Source organism: Hippoglossus hippoglossus, chromosome 4, assembly GCF_009819705.1.
Source record: "Hippoglossus hippoglossus isolate fHipHip1 chromosome 4, fHipHip1.pri, whole genome shotgun sequence".
Lineage (NCBI taxonomy): Eukaryota > Metazoa > Chordata > Actinopteri > Pleuronectiformes > Pleuronectidae > Hippoglossus > Hippoglossus hippoglossus.
Genome location: NC_047154.1, coordinates 6,229,379 through 6,251,249, shown reverse-complemented (window position 1 = coordinate 6,251,249; position 21,871 = coordinate 6,229,379). Strand labels below are relative to the sequence as shown.

The window sequence follows — 21,871 nt, the reverse complement described above, 5'->3', positions numbered from 1 at the left end:
TCAGACATGCACAGAACTCTGGATTATCCAAGGACATTCTCCGGGGGGGCTGTATGTGAGAACGCAAACTCATCAGTTTCTCCTGCCTTCCCCCCTCGCAAAAACTCTGGATAATGTCCTAATTAGTCCATGTGAGAACACAGTAGGAGATCCTTCACAGGATTTACTGTGAGTTAGCGTGTGTGTTGATGACGTTTCTAACACGCGACAGACACAAAAATGAAAAACTAAAAGAATACAAACATCTCACACATGTCAAAGACACAGAGGAAGATGTCGAGATAGCTTTTGGTGATAGGGGCCGACGCCGGTGCTGATGTGCCGTAAACAAAAACACGTGATCTCCGCAGCTGAATTTATATGTTCCGTCTGCCTGCTGCACCCCCCCTCACCTGAGTGATTGGGTTTCTGTGTTGCTGTGAACGCAGTCTGGACCCAATCTCCAGAGTTCATGTCTGAAAACAGCTTTATTGTCTGTATTTGTATTTTTGATCCTCCTGAACACTTTCCACTCGCTTCTTTCAACAATTCAGTCAGTAAACCACAAATGACTTTTATTACATTTTTCAATCTTTTTTCATTTTTTCTTTCTCCTAAAGCTCTCCTGTTTCACCTCCTGCAACTTTTTGATAACTTTTTCTTCTCCCATGTTTTCACCTGCTCCCTCCTTTTCTCCAGAGATTGTCAACTTAGTGCTTGGCTCTGACGTTTCCTGACTCACCTCTAATCCCTAGCGTTATTGCATTAGAACTTTAAAATGTTGTAATAAATCACTATTTCATTGATTTCACTAATATATGCTCTTAAAAGGGACTGAGGGAAGTATTTAAACACATTACATCAAATGTCCCCCAGGACTTTGAGTTGATGGATTGTGCTGTTTGTGTTTGTCCTGATGTTCAGTTGTGGGTATCAAAATAATTTTGGTATAACTGGTGTAAGAAAATGTACAAATTGTGTGTCTAATTGCATAGGTATTCATAGAATACATACAGTTCTTACAATATATTTTTCTATTTTAATGTCTATAAAATATGGAAATTTCAGAGTTTTTTGTCGGCAGAACAGTGAAAACAGATCAAACATGAATATACTTGTTTTGTTGGGAGTCAGCTGGGAGTCATATATGGCTTTGGGCAATGTGCCATACACTAACCAGCTTGTGTTTTCTGTGGAACTCAACTGGAGAAATGTTTTACCTGTAATTTATTTTCATAAATCATATTTTTCTACAAAATGCAGCTGCTGAATAACCCAGTTCTTATACTAACATTTTATTTCAATTTTAGAATTACTATATGTATAAAATATTTTTTAACACAGCGAAACACAGGTTTAAAATATCCACAAAAAAAACACAAATAGGAAACAGCTATAAAACTCACCCATATTTAGTTCAATTATGATTTTTTTAACAGCATAGGTTTTCCCCTAGTCTTCTGTGTAACCAAATTATTCTCATCACAACTAGTATATATTATTACTCACTCTGGTCCATCTGTTTGATTTTTAAACTAAAAAAATAATTTCATACCTTTGACATTTATACTCTGTTTTCTACGTGGAGCCCTGTGACGAGCGGTCATCGTGAGGACTTCCGTCTGAGTTCTCCGTCTCGCCCTCAGAAATGGCCTGCATGGGTGCTGAGAACAGTCTGCTGCGCATGCCGTAGCGGCTGCTGTTGGCGGGCGGGGGGATTCTGGAGCGGCCCTGCCTGGACGCAGCAGATGCGGAGAAGGATTTGGGAGAGAAGCCCTCAGCGTAGGCTTTGGGGTAGGGGCTGGAGATCTGATCTGGCCCTGAATTATGCTGCTGTTGTTGCAAGGGGGAGGAGAAGTCCTCGGGCTGCCCGGGCAACTCGGTCAGAGAATCTCCCGGAGATTTAGGAGCGATGGGGCTCTTGAGGATCTCTGTCGCTGACATGCGGTAACTGGAGTCTGAGCGGCTGCCCTTTTTGAGCAGCAGCAGTTTAAATTCCTCGTTGGAGGTGCTAGACTTCTTTACGTTCCTGTAGATGGGCACGGGGACTCTCTGCGGGCCCGGTGGGGTCACGGCGGAGGGGGGCGACACCAGTGAGACTGGGGAGCTGATGGTGCTGCTGGGTGGTGTGTTTCCTGATGCAGCAGTGACACGGTTCCTCGCGCCCAACTCAGTGGAGTCTTTCCGACCCAACACTTTCCTTTTGGACCTGAGGATTTAAGAATCTCAATTAAGAATCTCTGTGAACGCACAAAACCCAAACAAAAAGGAGGTGCTGCAGAAAATCCTTACCTGTGTATCATCGCAAACAGATCCTCAGTGGTGCGAGTTTTGTTGGGTGACAGAAACACATTGTCGTCCTCTGGCCGTGACTCATCACTCAGCGGGGACGCTACAGTGTCACTGGGTGTGGAGTCTGTAACACAAATCAGTCAACATTTCAATACACTGCATATACAGTATATTTAGCAACACCAATTTCAGCATTTCACCCATTAGAAAGAGGAAAACACCCAGTTTCTGGGTGTTTAGTCTATAAAAAAGTAAAAAACACTTAATACTTCATATAAAATTAGATATAAAAAAACTTATTTTAACCGATATCAAATTTATTTTGAGAAACAATTTTCCATCATATCAACATTGTATTTTGTTAAAATTTTAAATTTCTTGTTTTCCTATCCTAACTATCCAGGAAATGCAAAAAGGTAAAGCATGGGGCAGTTTAAACAACATTTTTCCTCTCCTGTCAATCATATTGCTTCTCAGATTTGTCTCAATCATCAACAGTTCAATTAAAACAGCTAAAAACTGTTAACACAAAACAAATAAATCTGCACTCCTGACTGGTTTCCTTGTTTAACGCTCTGCTATACATGAAGATAAATGTCACAACTCATACTGTGCATGATCCCAATAAAATACCTTTACTGAAGTAATCCTCTGTCTCTGGTGTGGACTCGTCCTTCCCGTCCTGGGAGGCACTTTCTGCTGAAACACCTGATGAGTCACATTCCTCCTCTTTGTAATCTTCATTGCTGATTGGACTCTCTTGTATCGACTCTGATTGACCGTCAGTAGCAGACACTTCATCAAGACTGTGGGATCCATTGGGTGAACTGTGCAGAACAGAGGGAGTTGAACACAGCTGCTCTTCAGAGGGCTCACTTCTCGGTTGTGATACGGGCTCTGACTGCGGGCTGCAGTCAGCAGAGCAGGCAGGTATTTCTACCGACTCTCTGCACATCTCTGCTTCCTGGCTCGTGGTTGTGTCACAGACGTCTGCTGACGGCTCTGACTGCAGTCTGCACGCTGTCTCACTCTCTAGAGAAGACTCTTTGTCCTGCTCGGTCCTCAGCTCACTCTGACATGCTGCTTCTCCACATGTAAGCTCTTCATTAGAGCTAAACATCGATTTAGAGAACTCCTGCGAAGATGTGTAATGAGGATGTGAGCTGTATAACAGTGGACTCTTCAGCTCTAATGATTTACTACTGGAAAGTGTGCTTTTCAAGTTCACTGTCGGACATTTCAGTTTGAAAGTTGTTCTGTCCTCGTGACTTTCCTCTGTGTCTTTATTGAAGGAGCGGAGCTGCACTGAGTGCAGCACGGTGGGTGTGATGGACAGGGGGCGGGTGTTGAACACCTCTGAGTAAGTGGGTGCTGCAGCAGCTTTGGCTGACGCTGCAGCTTTGTGTTTGTTTTGCTGAAGGATTTGAATCTGGGTCCTGTAAGCCGAGGCCTTGTTGACACCATGAAGGGCACTTAGGTCGAGGTGGGAGGGAGGGATTATAGGCAGCTCCAGGTCTCTCTTCGAGGTGGCTCCATCCCTGCAGGACAGCGACTGCAGGGACAAGGAAGAAAGGGAAGACTTCCTTTCAGGGACTTTGGGCTTCCTCTTACCACTGGATGGTGACAGTGGCCCGGGAAAGAAGGTGGAGGGGAATGAGGAGGTGGGGGTCTCTGACTGACTAGAGTAGCCGCTGGATGGGCTGGCCAGGCCTGCTAACTTCTCTGGAGAGGACAGCTTAAACTCACCCTCGACTGACGGCAGTGAGGGAGTGGTGGCTCTGGAGCCAGGCTGGGATGTCTGTGACTCTGAGCTCTCCTGCGACTTCATGCACTCGATAACAGTCGTACCTGTAGCTGTGCTTGAGTTTGACAAAGATCGGTAAGGATCGCTGGATTTTAAATCATTCAGCAGCCACAGATCTGCATAGTCTGACTGAACGACCCCCTCATCCTTAAACGAATGTGTATCTGTGGAGCTAAAAACACCTAGGTCAGGTAGATCGATTGAGCCCTCCACCCCCCAGATCACAAGGGGCTCTCTGGACCGTGCAGAGTTTTCTATAAGACCCGGAGAGCCGCACAAAGCTAGCTGCAGTCTCCTCTCCTTGGAAGACAGTGGACGTTGCTGCCCACATGTAATCTTTGGTTCCTTCTTGTCATGGATATTGCCATCACTGCATATTTTCCTTAAGGATGAACTCCTCTTCGGTGGAGACGGCTTCGCCTTTGGCTTTCTTAAAGAGAGGCAGCGTCTCGCCAGCGACATGTGACCACTTAAGTCAGACAGGCCACAGTCGGAGCCAGAGGCGCCATAGTTATAAGTAAAGCTTTTGCTACCTTTCAGACCACAGTCAAAGTGCATGGAGGTGTAGTACCCTTCAGTGTCCACAGAGTAGTGGGACACAGTGTCTGCCTTCTCTGATGGTGGTTTGTCAGAGTAGCTGCTCTCGCAGGTGGCCATGCTGGTGAAGCTTGGGCAGCCTAGGCTGCTCTCTGCTTCTCTGTTTGGCTCAGGGCTGAAGTCCTGTGGGCGCGAAATCTCGGAGTGGGGGTAACTCCACTCCTGCTCGATGGGAGTGCTGACCCCTGCTTCCTCTAATATGTCCATCGCTGTGGAGGAGAAGGAGCCCGTCCGCTGGGTCCTGATGCCCTGGTAGTGGTCCAGCATGAAGCCGGTCGAGTCGTCGTTGTTGTGAGTGGCGGCGTTTAGGGAGAGCTCGGAGTCGCAGTGTGAGGAGCCGGTCAGAGGTGGAGAGGCTGCAGGTTGGATTGTCTCTGAGGTTTGTGAGGGGCAGGTGGAGCTGCTCCCGCTCCAGTTTCCGCTAGAAGACTGGTGGTCCTCCTTATGGTCCATCTGGCCTGCCAGCACCCCTGCAGCAGAGACGGAATGGACAGGGCTGCTGAAGGTGTCTGAACTAGAGGAGATCTCACAGCTGCCCATGTCCACCTTCCTGGGCAGCTGGGATCTGGTCCTCTCCATCCAGCTGCGCTCTGGACTCTCAGAGAGCTGCTTGTACTTGAGGCCCAACTGGTGTTCAGAAATGGCCTGGTCATCTGTGCTCTCCTCTTCATCCTTCAGAAGCAACTTCCCGGGTACAGGCAGGAAGTTCTCTGGGTCGAAGGTGGAAAGCTCCTCCTCATCATAGCTGTCATTTTGCCCGTTATCCATGATCCTGCTCGTGTCTCGAGGCAGACTCCTGGAGCGCAGGCGTGCGCCCACAGAGGCAGTGAACATGGCGTCAGCTCTGTCAGGCAAGGAGGTGATGTTGCCTGCAGAGTAAGAGAGGGAGAGGGAGACTCCCTGGACTCTTTGGGCCCTGATCCTCCTGCGAGATGGGGCTCCTGAGATCAGAAAGTCTTCAGTTTGGCAACCTGAGTCTCTGGTGCTGAAATGGCTGGCCAGCTCCTCATTAGAGGGAGTGATGTTTGGACTGACATGAACGATCACTGTCCGCTCTCTAGAACTTGGAGAGTCGTCAGAGTCTGGGAGACAAAGTGGATGAAAAACATTAGAAAATGCAACGGAACTCTGGAAAGAACTCCAGTTTAAGGCTTAGATTTGATCATTTTATTGATTTTTATTCATGAAAATCTTTATTTTTAAAAATGTTTAAAGCACTGATCATGAATCACAAGATTTTTTTACATGACATTCTCTCTCTGTCCTCACTTCTTGTCATCTCACGACTATCAAGTGTCTAATAAAAGCATGAAATGCCCCAAAATACCTTTAAACAGACTAAAAATATTCCTTCAGTCACTGGTTGATGTCTTTCATATTTATGTTGACATCATATAGCTGCTCTGTCAGATTTTCTTTAACAATATACTGATGTGGCTTAGATAATAACACACAATAGTACTGAAACACTTTATATTACTTATAGCACCATTTGCCTTTACAATGAAACAATGCCACAATATGAGATTTAGACCCTCAACACTGAACCGTGCATTATGTCTGACATTACAGTAAATTACAACAACAGTACCTTTATCACAAAATCTTCACATATCAGGTGTGTTTCTGAAGCAGAGTTGGATGAAGTAACTTACCCAAATCTTGCTGCACCTGTCTGGGAATGCCAGTGACAGTCCTCCGTCTCCGCAGCTTCCTCCTTCTCTGAAGCAAAGACTGGGAGTGAACGAGCGAGCAGCGCACACTAGCATCTCTGTCAAAGCCAACCCCTGCAACGGAGACACGACATCTGAGGAATCTTTGTTTAGTGGCAACTGCAGCGATTCCTTCTTTAACTCTCACGCTGTCTCCGAAAAAAAATAACTGAATCAGACACTCTACAACGGTCACAGTGTGGAGTGGAGGTCAGCGACCTGATGGAGCTCTAAGACAGAAAGTTGGTGCCTGGAGTAAGAAAGAGGAGTTTTACCTTCTTGGTGTAACGCCTAAACTGTCAGATTAAATGTAAACTAAAGAAATAAAAAGAAATGTATGTGGATGTGTGTACTAAGGAGAAAATCCTGTTTCTGTGTCTGTGTTGTGTTTCCTCCTCGTCTTCCAGCCTCTCCCTCACCATACGTAATGACTGTCATGTGATGGCAGGTCAGGCTTTTCAGCACCATAGCAATTGCTAGACTTTGCTTACAATGTGCATTTTTAATCCTAAACTGTCTCTGGCTCAGTGCGTGTCCGTGTATAACTCTTCTCTGAGTCAATGCGGACGCGATTAAGTAACACAAGGCAGATCTTTTCAACTTATTGGACAGAGCTCATTAGCATTCATGTCGCAGCTACTTGCTCTTTGCACAGGCACAAAGGGTCAAAGCATGAGAACGACAGTGAACAGGGCTCGAAGCATGACTTGCACATTGACAGTGATTCTCTGCAGCAAAATCAAGGCTGATGATGATGACATTTATTAATTAAGAGCAGAATTTACAGATTCCTTGAGAATCTTTGTATTTGTATTTAATATGTGTTTTGTAATGCTGGGAAAATAAGCATTGCATAGTAATTATTAAGCTAAATGAGGAGCGATAGCACGGTGCCAAAAGTGGCTGAGAATCTGTATCGTGTATATTTAATAACAGTGAATAGGAATTACATAATTATTTGAATTAGAGATGGATGATGAACATGACCAGCTTATAGCATGAAGACTGTTAATAGAGGCTCGGCTGTGTCGAATGTTCAAACATACACCTACCGGCACCTCAAATGCTAAATAATCAACATGCTATATATTGTTTGTTGACTCTGTGGAATAAATAAGGTTTAATGTGTTAGTGTGTTTAGAAGTGTCATCATTTTAAGTTGAGATATTTTCCTGCCAATATTTAGACAATGACAGATTAATGCTTTTCTTGTGTCTTTGTGCCTTAAAACTAGAGACAGGTGATGATTAGCTTAATTTAGCATAGCATTAAGAAGGAAGCAGGTGGAAACAGCTAACATGTCGGAGGTCACAAAATCCAATGTAAAAAGTTTGGTTGTGGTTTAATGTCAGATACTAACTATGTGAATTAAAAATTAAACTTGTAATTTGTAAACTTTTTAATGGATTAAACAAGTATTAAAAATAATTTAGTTTTTTAAACTTTTTAAAACTTTGGACAAAAAACCATGGCTAGCTGTTTCCACTCTTTCTGCTAAGCTAACAGCTGGCTGTAGCTTTGAATTTTAACACACACATGGGACAGCTATGAATCTTCCCATCTAAGCTATTTGTTCCCCAAAATGTAAAACTATTCCTTTAAGAGAAGCGACAGAAGAGTTTAAAAGGTAGCATTTCTGCGGAGGAGCTGTAGATGACTCTACGTCAGACACAAAACATAAAGTGCTTTCAATTTACCAGTCACATTAATGGGGATGACACATGAGGCGATGACGTGGGAATTGCTTTTCAATCGTTCCTCCGGGGTGGGCAGCGGCAAGGCTTCTGACCAGTTAGTCTGCTTGTCCAGGGTGGAGGGGATGTTAGGGATGGGAAACTTAGACCGGTGACCTAGAGCCACCCCATCAGTGTCAGGGTCAGAGGGCGCAGCCTGCAACAGATGGATATTTGCATTGTTAGGGTGTGAAGGTTAGGTGGCATTGCATGAGAAATGGAACAGCAGAGTTAAAAACAAAATAAAGATCAAACTCAGCTTCAGAGAGGGAAATGTGTAGAGTGCAGTGATTAAAGTCAGGGATTTGACTGGTGCTGTGAAAAGTGTTTGTCTGGGAAAGGGCTGGAGGCTCGATGTAAGGATTAGTTTGACATTAATCTGCAGCAAAGACTGCTAACTGTCTGAGCAGAGGTTAATCAATGAACATGCCCTTCCATCAGCTGAGTTTCATGTTGACGTGCAGAAGTAGTGAGAATAAAAAAAACATGCTTTAGAGAGAGAGAACAAAAAGAACAAGAATCAGGTTTCATGCAAATTGAAAAACAAACATTTAGAAATTGAAACACGTTCAAATCAGAAACTGCTGTTACACCTGACTGCATCCAAGCTTACAAACACATCAGACTATTAAGAGGTTTGGTAAAAACTGTACAACACATGTTTAACATTAATTCTGCTTTGTGTGAGAGCGATGTCTCATTTACTCAACAACAAAGGACAGAAATGTGAGTCATTTCCAGTCACGACATGCTGCTTTGGAAACTCTTAGCTCATGCTTCGTCAATCTTTGGCACCTATGTGTGTTTCCCCAAAATATTTGAGAGGAAATACTTCACAGCAGCATTCCTCTGAGCGTCAGTATCAATCACTGCACAGTCCTCCCCTCTGACGACTCCACAGCCTTTTTTTCCATGGGCCTCCTCAGGCTCCCCAGCTTAAATACAGGAGATGCCCTGCAACTTCTACCTTCATGCTAAATGAATTAAGTCTATTAAAGTCTTACCTTCAGATTCCTACAGAGAGGCACATGTGAAACTGGGAATGATTCTCAGGCTCAACTGGTTCCCACCTCCACAACCCGACAACCTCCCACCCCCATTTAAAGCCAGTTCTTGAGCCTTTGTGCTCTCTGTTCCCAGCAGACCAATGAGACCCTGACAAAAACCCCGGCCACAAAAGAAACCAGTTTCCTTGGAAACTTCTCCCAACTAATAGAAAAAAAGAGAAATCAAAGGGCAGACCATTTACAGCTGATTTGTTTCAAGGACAGAAAGGCGTTTTTTGGAGTGTTTGAGAGGGGGAAGGATGAGCGAGACGATGGAGTGAAAGAAAGAAAGAGACGATCTCGGACAGGCAGGAAGAGTGGACACATACAGCATGAGAAGGAGAGAAAAAAGGAGGGGCAGTGTTTGGCGCTGTCCACGGCGTCATTTCGGTCTCACAGCGGGCATCAAACATGATATATTTGGTGAGCACGGAGAAAGAAACAGGAGGCTGTCAGCTCTTTTCAGGGATGTGTGCACTGCAGAAACCGCAGCACAGAGGAATCATGGGTAATCACAGGCACAAGCTTCGAGAAGTCAACCCTATCATTAGAGAAACCCAGGCTGCCGGGCTGTGACTGTGGCCCTCGCACACATTCCGCACATACTGCAAACCGTCACACGGACCCCGACAACAACTGTCTGGGCATGTAAATGTCTGACGTGTAGCCATGGACAATTAGAGTTTCACAGCAAACTTGTACCCCCATTTTACAAACTGGGTAGATACTCAGCGGGCATGCATTTAAGAAGAGATTTGTTATGTAAATTAGACAGAGTAAAACAACAGGTAGAGGAGTTGTGAAATACAGCGTTAGAAGGAGCCACGAGGGAGGGAGGGACCAATACCTTTCTGCTCCAGGGAGAGAAGTGACAACATTCGGTAGGGGAGGAGGAGCGGGTGGATTCAAACTGAATTACAGGGCAAAAATAAAAAAAGGACAACAAAAACACATGACAGAAATCAACATGGAGGTTTATGACATGAACAAATACTTCAACAAAAAACAAAACAACAACAAAATCTGTGAGGAGGAGCACGTGGACTGTGACATTATTTTGATGATTTGGGTTTTAAAAAACTTCCTTTGCAACTAATGTTGCATGTTTGATGAAAAGTAAATAAAAACCCAGAGCTGTCATGTGAACCTTTAACAACCGTGCTCTGCACACACAACATGAAACACTTCTTTACCTGTGTTTGTGCTAACTGTGTAGCTGTATCTCGTGGCTGATTGTGGGGAAGAAATGTGAATTTTCCTTCAATACGATATACGTCTGTGCATATATAGTAAGAATGTCATTCATCCTCATCAAATAAAATCTCAGTTAAAAAAGAAAAGGAACAGAGAATTTAAAAAACACTGAAGATACTCTCTCCACTTACATGTGAATACAGTTAAATGCTTGTTCAGCAAAAATAAAAACTGAATTATAGGTGAATAAATGTAAAATATTGAAATATAATTGAATTAAATAGCTCCCTGACTTCCTTTAAGTTGTTAAAAAGCACAAAATGTCTTGTGCATCTCACCGTGGGTAAATTCGTGCCACTTTTCTCTTGTCTCTTGATGATGTGAGGGGAAGGGATCCTGGGCATCGGGGGCACGGCTGAGATGGAGATGGTGACTCTCCGCTCCCTGCTGCCCGATCGTCTGCTCTGGTGATCTGCGACAATAGGATCATGTGAAACTCTGACAACATGACGTGTGTAACTTTTCCAATGCTCTTTGGTTGGAACTGGTTCCAAGATCTGTCTTCAAACTAAATGGTAAAAGATCTGTATTTATATAGCGTTTTTCTAGACTTGATGACCACTCAAAGTGCTTTACAGTGCAGTGTCTAATGTTTTTTGTTCCATCTGGGGCAAATTTGGGGTTTAGTATATTGCCCAAGGCCACTTTGGCACGTAGAATGGGAGAGACTAGGATTGTACCGCCAGCCCTCTGGTTAGTGTACGACCCGCTCTACCTCCCGAGCCATAGAAACCCCTATAACTCTGTTGACAATAACACTGACCAAAAACTTGGGCTGTGGTTTTAATACAGACTTGAAAAATACAAGAAAAACTTGAAAATATCTATAAATTTACCTTCAGATTGGGAAAACATGGGAACCCAGGCCAGAAATGAAAGGGGTGGACACTACAGCCTGGCCAATAGAGATATTTAGGGGCGGATGCTGATACCGATATTAGAGAGTTCAATAATTTCTAATACCATTATAGACTGATTGATGTATATAAAAAAGAAAATTGGCAAAGATTCCTACAATGATATATGTATTTGAGGCTTGATATTTTACATTTGAACCAAAAACTTTGAACAAAGATTTCAATCAGCAAACATAAACACTTATAACATATGTTTGTAAAAAGTGTATAATGGTACATTTACAAACACTCTAGTGGTCACAATACAATGCTAAGCAAGTAGAATAGGTCAGCTATGAATACTGCAATTGTCAAGCTTTTATTGTTCAAGATGAAGTAGGTAGAAAAGTAAGTCTATTATATGTGTAGTTAACAGTGTTATAATAGATTATTATTAAGTTACAAATAAAGTTAGTATTATTATAATTTATAATTTGTCCATGTGTGGGAATTGACAAACTCATAAAAAGCAAATTCACAAAAACCACACAAACTATTACCAAACTTATTACCACATATGATTGACTGCACAGGTGTTGTTATTATTATGTCCACCCCTGCAAAAGCACATTTGATATGTGTCATCTAAGAGCACTCATCTTCCATCCAGGGTGCAAATACAAGCTATGTCCACTAGAGGACAGAGCAACACAAAAATGATAGTATACTCTATCTATGATAAGATGTGGGAGTTTATGGTGGGAAGCACATGTTGTTTTTTGATAATAGAAGATACAAAGTAAGAGAAAATGTCATTGACTGGAATTAAGAATTACAAATGTAGAGGTGCCCTTGATTGTGAATGATAGAGAGTAAACGTCAGAGCTCTTCTGTGTCGAGGTGTTGGGGGTCTCACCTCGGTGCAGGGCCCACAGGCTGAGGTTGGCTTGCCTGTGGAGCTCTTCTACACATACTGGCCGCGTGGAGTGGTGGAAAATGTTCCTCTGCTGGTGCCACGGAGCTTGGTAATGTGTCGTCAGCTTACTCTCCACATCCAGGTTCGACACCGCTGCCAGACAGAGACAGAGCAGGACAGACGGTAAATAAGAGAAAAAAAAGAAAAACAGCAAACACATGTTGACTTCAAGCTCACTGCCAATATGATGGAATTAACCTGTTCCTGTTCTGGGGGGGAACAGTCGCACATTCAGCTCACGTTAGCACCTCAAGAACTATAACATATCGTTCCTAATAACAAAAGGTTGGCACATGTCACTGGATCTACAGTAAATAATGTGCACCCTCTGGTTTACAATGGAAAAGCAACATGCTTTCGTGACATGGGGCAGCCTGCTGAGCTCCATGGGCACTGGTGAGAAAAGCTTCCACTCTGGCATTTTTGTGGTCGTACACCGGTTAACATCATTAAGGTGAACTCTGCAGACTCCGAAAAATGGAACTAATGGGCTTTCCATGATGGCGACAGTGTGGTGCCGTGAGAGTGGCTGAACGTTCAAAACTGTTTTGGGTTGAAATAAGCTCATAAAGCTCTGCCACATATTAAGATCTGAGCCCTGCGAAAGAGAAAGCAATAGATCCAGTGTTAGCCTGTTTACTAATGCAATGCTAGAACCTGCTGCTAAACAAAAGGTATCAATGCAACCTGATACGGTGACTTTCATCCTCTAAACATTGACCAGTGCCTGTACTAATGTCACTGCTCCCCCCCACACCTCCTTAGGTTACGCAGAGGGAGAGACGCTCAGCTCTCAGGTTACACATGATTCACACAGAGGCTGGAAGAGGAGGAAAGGTTTGAGTTTAAAAGGAGCTGTTTTTATGCTGTAGCTTGTTTGTTTGGGTGTTGCTTGCAAAAACTCCAGAGAATGTCCGAATGAGCATGTGACACACACACCGATGTAACGCCCAGCAGGAAATTCTGCAGAGTATTCACCACGAGTGTGTGTGTGTGTGTGTGTGTGTGTGTGTGTGTGTGTGTGTGTGTGTGTGTGTGTGTGTGTGTGTGTGTGTGTGTGTGGGGGGGGGGTTTGATAACGTTTCTAACACACGACACGGGCCGATTCCACTGTCGATGTGATGTAAACAAAAACACGTGATATCCATCGCAGAAATAATACGTTACATCCCGTCTCTGCATGTTGAACCACCCCTCACCTGAAAACTACCGAGATTTCTGTGTAGTTGTGAACATGGCTGAGTGGAAAATCTCCTGCTGCATTTGTGAAAGGCAAAGCGGAAAAAGTCCAGACCCAATTGTGCGGACACATTCCGGAGCTCATGTCTGAAAACGGCATTAGTGTTTGTCCTCCCCTCGCCCTGAAAATATCACGCTTCCTTTGTCTCTCCCAAACTGAACTTTTACTCTTGTATCCATGAACTAAAAGTCCAAGAGATGGATCAAAGTCACAAAATCTGATGTAATACAGCAACATCAGTCCAACAGTCAGACATTCAGATAATTAACTACATAAAAGATTCAGACTTAGGTGTGAAAGAGCGTTTTACACATGTGTAGGAGAGTCTCAGGAATATTCTTAGAAACTGTTGAGCCCACATTTTAGCCGACAAACACATCTGCCAGTCTTCTCATACCTGGCTGACTTTTGTAGGATTGTGAATGACCTGGCAGCTTTTCTGACGCACAGTCTATCTGAACTGCCCCCCAGATGTACTGTATGCTGAGAGGCAGATTTGGCTGAACTCGCTCCAAAGTTTGCTTTGTAGTCCGGCCAGGAGCTACCTTCATTCTCTTTCACTCAGAAAAGACACAGTTCATCTGTTGATCGCAGCTACCAAAAGGTGAGGAAGAGAAGCTCAGTCTGCTGCACGTGCTGCATGGTGATTTGTTTAGCAGCCCACCTTCTGTGCGTTCTCTGACTGGTCCTTTTCCAGGGAACATGCATGCAATCCCCATGAGGCCATTTGTTCAATTTGACGTTTCCCGTAAAACACCCCAGAGTGATCTGAAGGCTCTCTGCTGTGACCCCGCTGACCTGAAAACGTAGATTTTGGGGGTGAACTCATCAAGGAGCAGATCAACATTTGGGGAGTAGCCCTGCTTTTCTTGTCAGCGAGCTTAAGAGGTGCTGGTACATCATTCATTTGCCTTGCTTCAGGCAGTCAGCTTCATCATTAATACATGAGTCTGGTATCAATGTTCTTATGCACCTTTCAAAATAAGCAAAATTCCCCCAATACGCTACAATTATGATCGTGGATCCTGGTGGCAGCTGATCGTGGATTATGATTCCAACTATGCTGTGTTTTTTGGGGTGTGTGTGTAATTTTAATTTATCTATTTTTGTATCTCCACCAAGGACGTTATGTGTTTGTTTGTCAACAGGATTATGCAAAAACTACTCAGTCGATATTAATTACATTTTGTGGAGGGGTGGGGCATCATCATTTTTTCACTTTCTTTAACATTGCGAGTCAACATTTTCAGTGATTTCTCCCCAAAAAAATGTCAGCATGTTTAGGGGACTGATATTTATGAGATTGTGCAATTTGGTGCAGATCCGAATAAAAATATGGATCTAGTGAATTTAAATGTGGTTTCATAAGGGGACTGCTGGGCCTTGTTTCTCTAGTTCTCTTTATCTCCCTATATCAGCTTGTATTCCTACCATGCAAAAACAACAATATTAAAAAAAACAACAACCAGGAGCTCAGTTGGGTTGAGATGTGGTGACTGTGGATGTCATAGTGTATCATTCACACCAGTAAGCCCTTATGTCCTGTATGGAAGCATCTACATCTGTTTATTTCATTTATTGGGGTGTTATCTTTAATTCATCATCAGTCGATGTGTGTATCAGATATAGTTTGTGGCCATCAGCCCCCACAATATTTCATATCTGAGAGAGTACGACAAATTGATTATGATTTCATATCTGTTGTGTATTGTGGTGAAAACTTAGTGAGTGAGTGGTGATGTGATCCCCGGGACAGTGTTTGTCAGCCTCGCCCCTCCCTGCCTCCCTGCTGAGATATGAACTGTTGGCCCTGCTGAGACACCCTCAAGGTCTCCAAACTAAAAACACATCTGACAACAACAACTGGGACACAGACTGTGCTCTCCTTTCTGTGCCCGGCTCCACTCCTCTTTTTCTTTGGCCGGTTCTTAGCTTCCCTCCGGCCAAAAAAAACACACTCAGTACTTCCTTTCACCTTGCTCAGTGAAATCTCTGACTTTTAGTGGCATAAGTCTGTGATTGTGCAACAAAGCATTCATGCACAAAGGCCCTTTAAAGATGTTTTCATGGACACAGAAGTCCATATGGGGAAACCCTTTAATGGAAGAGCAGTGGTCAGCTGTTCGCTCCAAATGAGGCCAAAGAAAACACATCGGCCCTCAGTCATCTCATTGAACTCTCGGCAGCTTTCTCTTTCTTTCACAGCCGGGCCGTGTGATCTGCAATGTGGCTGCGCTGAGACAAATGAGCCACATGGCTTCAGGTGAGAAGAAAAACAAGAGATTTGGGAAAAACATTCTGGTCGTCTGGAACTTTTCTTTTGAGGGATGTGTCTATTCACCTTCTTCATCCCTTATTTTACCATGAATCATCCCGAGAACTCTACTGGCGAGGAATCTTATTATCTGCATCCCCCGACACAGCCTATCAATCTCTCCTCCTCCTTCCCCTCCTCCTCCTCTTCATCTGCAGCAGGATCATCCCCCAATAACCTCACCGCTCTCAGCCCTGCCAGCAGCCCTGCAGGCCAGGAGGAGGAGGTGGATGAAAGCTTGCATCTTCAGACTGTCTCTGCCTTGTAATTTACTCGATATTGGCCCAGACAGGAGCCAAGCCAAACCCCCTGACACCCACACTCACACTCTCACACACCTACAATTTGCTCGTGGTCTGGGAAAGCTTTGCCACAGACGTCAGTCATTAGGTCACACTTAGATATGAACATTTCATTCTGGACTTCATGCAACAGGGAGACAGGTAAGATGAAACCATGCTGAATCAACTGTGTGTGGGAACTTTAGCACAAAACGATTATTGTCAGGTACACAAATCAAAGCTTTGGCTCTGAAAGGGTTTTTATTAAAGCCAAAAAAGTTTCCTGCTAAAGTGTAGCAACAGATTTGTTTCAATGCATGCAGGCCTTCTCCACAGTTTGATTCTTTTCACACTCTACAACACAGGTTAAACCAACCAAGCAAAACTTTCAACCAAATGCCTTCGAAAACCGCGGAGGAGAAGCTGAACCCTTTCATCTCATCATCTCTTACATCTTGTGACAACGCTCAAACAAAGTGCGGGCATGTTCGTCTAACCGCTGAAGTTGCGAATAAGTGCATGAAGAGCAGAGAGAGATGGGAGGCACATGCAGCTCAATTAAAGCCTCTGTAAATTATACAGTACCTCGGGATGTGGATATGAGACAGCATCCTAGAGCCATGACAGAATGGCGTCGTTTGAACTCTGAGGGATCAGCGAGACTTTAAATCAGTCAGCGTCTCTCCCTTCGGCCGCCTACACTGCCCCTACGTCCCCTCATGTCTTTACGTTAAAGTCCCTCAGCTGCACTGTCACACTGACCTACAGCTCCACTAGAACATCTGCTCACACTCCTCCCCCATGTCCCCTTCCCCACCCAGAGCTGGGTACAGATGGTGCAGCCAGGGCCTGACTTGGGCTCAACTAATCTGTTTATGGTCTGCTACAGGAGAGTCTGAGTGTTAATCCAAACCGCTGAAACAACACTGACCGCTTAACCTACAATGGAGGAGGATCATGGAGGGTAGAGGAATGCCAAAGGATGCGCACGGCGTTTGTTTTACTTTTAGTCAAATATGAATCAATTCAAGTACCAACGTGTCACTGTGATTCAGTCTCTTGAACCGCACATTAAACAAGACGAGGTAGTAAACAAAGCAGCCTCATTCAAATCATTCAAAGTTGAAGCTCCAAACATCTAAAGCACACACTGCAGAGCAACAACAAAATAAATGACACTCACCCGAATCAATTAGAGAAACAACATCAAAACAGATACTAATCAAATTTCAGAATTCACCTCGGTCCTGTTGGCAGTAATCTACAGCTCCAAAGTGAAATCTGTCAGTGAAGAAAGTCTGGCCCTGAAAACAATGCGGCTGTTCCACCGCTGGAGAAAGTGCCTCTGAGGTCTGATTAGTGAAACACAATGAGTCGAGTCCCAGTGCCAGTAGGCACAGAATAATACCCGTCTCCCCCGTAATCCGCTCTGAGTCCACATCCTCCCAGCAGATCACTGCTGCTGTTGACCCGCTGCAGCAGGTGGGGCTCGAGACTCTTCATGTTCAATGAGGAGATGAGACTGAAGCCTGGTGCCCTGTTGAGGCGTCCTACTGACGCAAAGACAACTGGAAAGAATCTCATGAACATGTTTTACCAGAGAAACTACTGTGATTTTTGTTCATGTATTTCTAGAAGAGAGAAAGATAACATGGTTCCTGAGTGATACATGAAAGAGTTTTCTCTTCACCAGCTCCAGACATCAAGGAGACTGAAGGATGAGATTCAGGCTCGAGCTTTTCGACAGTTTAAAGGACCAGAGAGAACAAAAAAGTTCCTACAGGTCCTGCAGGGCATCATGGATGTGGAAGTTAATTTTCATGCAGGTTAAAGGGGCAGTCCACTGATTTTACATAATGCATATTTTATTCAACAACAGAAGTCTGACCCTGTTAGTCAAATCGGTTGTATAATGTCCTCTGTGTCTTTGGAGAGCTCAGCAAAGAAAAAGGTGTTGTCTGATGAAGAATGTTGTTAAGATGCATTATGGGAAATATAGGATCCAGGGTTTGATCAATGCAAGAAGTTAAAATCAAAAATATCCTGACCTTTGCGGATGTGTTTTTCACAGTTAGTTTACAGAGATGTAGTATTAAATTGGCCTTTACCCCTAATCGTTTTACAACGTCGGTCCGTCATGAAACCCTGTATTCACACTTTTTGTCACCACTGTTCGACATATGGTACCAGCTCGTTTACCTCCTCTCCTCTTTCCTCTCTGCTTCACTGTCCGTGTATCATGTGTGTGAGTGAGCAGGGGCAGGGCCAGCCCAGCAGAAATACTTTTCTCTTCAAACGACAAGGGGATTTCTATTTTTTCTCTTGGAGATTAGAAAAATTCAGTCTATGACATAATGCATAAATATACTTCACATGCAAAGGCCAATCATAACTACAGCCCCTTTTCTATTGGTCAAAAAACCCACTAACACCTGCTAACATCTGGCTTTTATCTGCAATTGGAATGGATAGAAACTGCATTCACTCCTGGGTCTAATGACTTATTGCCTCTGGGTGAACTCACTAATTTGGCAGACAGCGTACATGCGTTCTTGATGTCGAACATGACACACTGGGGGGGAAACAGAAAGGAAAATTCTACTGGCAATCGGAAAGGACTAAATCGTCTTGTTTTTGCAGGTTTACCCACGTCTAAAAAAACAGGACACTTCTCCTCTCTTCCTCTGTGTGTTTATCCCACCACACCTATTTAAATGGGCTCTCGCTCACCTCACCTGGAGCTTTGATGTGGGATTGCAGGTGGGCCCCGTGACCTCTTCTTGGAATGTGATGCTGGGAACCAGGGGGCCTACAGGGGGGCTGAAGGAGCCATTGTTGCAGCCTCATGCTGCTCTCGGCTGCCTGCAGGTACCACAGCCAACGGCTGCTACACTGTAATCAAACCTCCGCTTCACTTCCTGAGGAGCTTTACTATCACTCAACACCAGTCACTTACATATCTGACTGAGAAATGAGAAACTGACTCATGATTTTATTTATAGTCTAATAAACTGCGACAATTTCATTCTGTTTAATTCACTCTTTAAATCACTATAGTTATTTTCTTAACATGACTATGACATCACCACTGGTGTTAAAGTAATGCAGGTGTGTGACATTGTTCTTGTTTAATTGCAGTGCTCTAAAGCCTGCTTGTATTTCCTGACTTGAGGTCAGGGCGTCAGCACACGCTGGCACTGCCGCAAGCCCACACACGAAATCTCGTCTGGTGGTGAAATTAAATCATAGCTGTGCTCAATGAGACGTCCCTCTACGCTCAGATGTTGGATCAGCGTCTGCACCGACAAACTGTCCGTCTGCTCGTGTGCCAGGACGTACAGTGAGGGTGGAAATAAAGAAGGAGCGGGGAAATCCCACCAGATATCACAGAGTTTCAATTGTGAGAGATGCATCGCCTCACAGCAAGCACAACACTGCTGATGGCAAAAAGTGAGACAGGAGGGCTGTGTGTTCCCCTAAAGACAGTCAGTGCAGTATCTGAACCTTAACGTGCTGATGCACCAACATACTATATAAACAGTTGGAATTAATAAAAAACTAAAAATCAAACCCATATGACTAGAAGCTCAAAGCATCCCTCCCGTGACACACTACCCGACAAAGCAATAAGATTTCAAATGTTTGGTCATTTCCTAAACACACACAAATCGCACTGACAAAGAATGATTTTGGATCATATCTAAAACCAGGAGGCTGCACACGGGGACGTTTCCTGACACTGACATCCTGAGATCACCGAGCGTTCAGAGCCGCGGAGGAGAAGCGGTGCACTACTGATGCCTGTTTTCTCAGCTGCTTCATATTACCACTACAAAGTCCAACAGCGGGCTGCGGTGACTTGAAAAACTTTCCACTTTGAAAAACTTCCAGAGTGGTCCATGTCGAGGGAAAGGCTCGATGCCAGAAAGAGGATCTCTTACTCTGAGGGGAGAGCAGATTTTTTCGGGGGGAGAGGAGGTGGATGTGTTACGATGGCTGACATCCTCAGAAACATTTCCTTTGTAAAGATTTTACAGCATGCGGAATGTTCATGAGAGTATGTGGCATGTTTTATGGCACAGTAATGAGCAGGCAATTTTGTTAAGAGCTCCATAACACACTGCTGTTCATATTGAACTGGGCCATGTATCTGAGCCAACAAGGAAGAAAAATTGAAGTGTTTAATATTTCAACAAGTAAAATAAAAATTACTGGCACATGAAATGCTCATATATTTTTTAAGTGACACTTGTGAATATTATTATATAAACATTAAACTACTGATTATGTGCAATTTGAAAGGAGTTACTCTAAAGCTGCTTTCAGTGATCTCTGCAGCAGACGATAATACGTCACTTCCTGCCTCTGTCTATTCAACCTCTTGCCTGAATAATGCAAAGGATTTGTTGCTGTTGTGAACACGTCTGTGCAGAGAACCTCCCGCTGTTTTGTTCATGTGTGAGAGGAAAACTGCGGGTATACTCCGTAGCCATTTCTCAGATTTTACCCGCAGGTTATGTCTAAAAACGGCTTTAGAGATCAACCCAGTTCCCTTCAGCAGAGTGTTTTAGCATCTTTTTTCGGTTTACAACATGCAAATTTAATGTTTTTATTCACTCTCTCACCGAGCTGCTTTTTGCAGTGTTTCTCCAACAAGCCCCTTAGTAAAAAGTTTGTAAAAAGTCCAGAAGAGCCAAAGTGAGAATATATAGCAGGAGATCCTCCGCAGGATTCACTGTGAGTGTGCTGTTGTGAACACGTCTGAGTGGACGAATCTCCTGCTGCATTGCTCATGTGTGAAAAACAAACTCCGGACCTGATTGACATTCTCCTGAGTTTATGTCTGAAAATGGCTCAAATGTTCTCATTGACTGAGAGTTAGTTTTTTTTCACTAGCTCTGATAAATGCATCACATGCTGTCTCTGCCCTGCAACACATGTTAGACAGACAACGTTAGCAGTTAGCATTCTTTCCTCAGGGGTAAAACAGAGAACAAATATCAGACTTGCATTTGCCATGTGTCCAGACCCACAACACCACCTTATTACTAATGCACTCTACATCTACTGAGCTGTTTTCAGACATGAACTCCCGAAAATGCCTGGAAATTTGGGTCCAGACATTTTTAATGTCCAGGAGTTTTAACGTATGAAGAACACAGTAGGAGATTGTAAGTGTCAGACACGTTGACAAAAACAAGACATTTCCTACACATTCAGGCGAGGAGGCAGGACAATATGTATAAATTCTGTTGTGGAAAGCACATTGTTTTTGTTGACAGCTCATCAAAGATGGTTGGCCCTCTCGGATCTCCTTGTCTTTCCAAGATGACATCTTTGTATGCGTCTTCTACATGCATGGCATCTTTTTTTCAGATATGTGGATTCGTCTAGTTTTGCGTATGTCACGTGTTGGAACCGATATTTTACAAGGAGGGCTAGCAGGTAAGATTCAAGAAAGCGTGTGGAGCAAATGACTCGGATATCATGTGCCAGCCCCTCTGGACATTTTCAGGAAAACATCAGTGCATGTCTGAAAGCAGCTCTGGTTGTGTAAATGGGGTCATTAGCTAACACATTTGCTCTACCAACTTTACAAGGTGAATCTACATCATATTCTACCGCTCATCTCACTGCCCTCAGGCGACCAATACATCATATATTGCTATTTTACAACAGTTGACTGCAAGAAAATGTCTGCAAGAAAATATATGCATTTTTAGTATGTGCACTAACCACAATTCTGAAATCCGACCCTACAATGTAAATCACTTTTACTCTAATGATACATTTCTTCATAGAGCTGA

General features: G+C 43.8%; 1 protein-coding gene across 1 annotated transcript in view; it reads right to left on the bottom strand.

Moving 5' to 3' along the window:
- Positions 1–400: 400 nt before the first annotated feature.
- The window catches only part of nhsa (Nance-Horan syndrome a (congenital cataracts and dental anomalies)), a 63,153-nt gene continuing 41,682 nt past the window's right edge, over positions 401–21,871 (bottom strand). Inside the window, exons 2-9 of the mRNA XM_034582512.1 lie at positions 12,170–12,322; positions 10,696–10,829; positions 10,011–10,073; positions 8,082–8,274; positions 6,328–6,459; positions 2,905–5,754; positions 2,272–2,395; positions 401–2,188 (exon numbers count right to left, since the gene is read on the bottom strand). Coding sequence (XP_034438403.1) covers positions 1,558–2,188; positions 2,272–2,395; positions 2,905–5,754; positions 6,328–6,459; positions 8,082–8,274; positions 10,011–10,073; positions 10,696–10,829; positions 12,170–12,322 — 4,280 coding nt within the window. The 3' untranslated portion in view covers positions 401–1,557. The remainder of the gene's footprint in view (positions 2,189–2,271; positions 2,396–2,904; positions 5,755–6,327; positions 6,460–8,081; positions 8,275–10,010; positions 10,074–10,695; positions 10,830–12,169; positions 12,323–21,871) is intronic.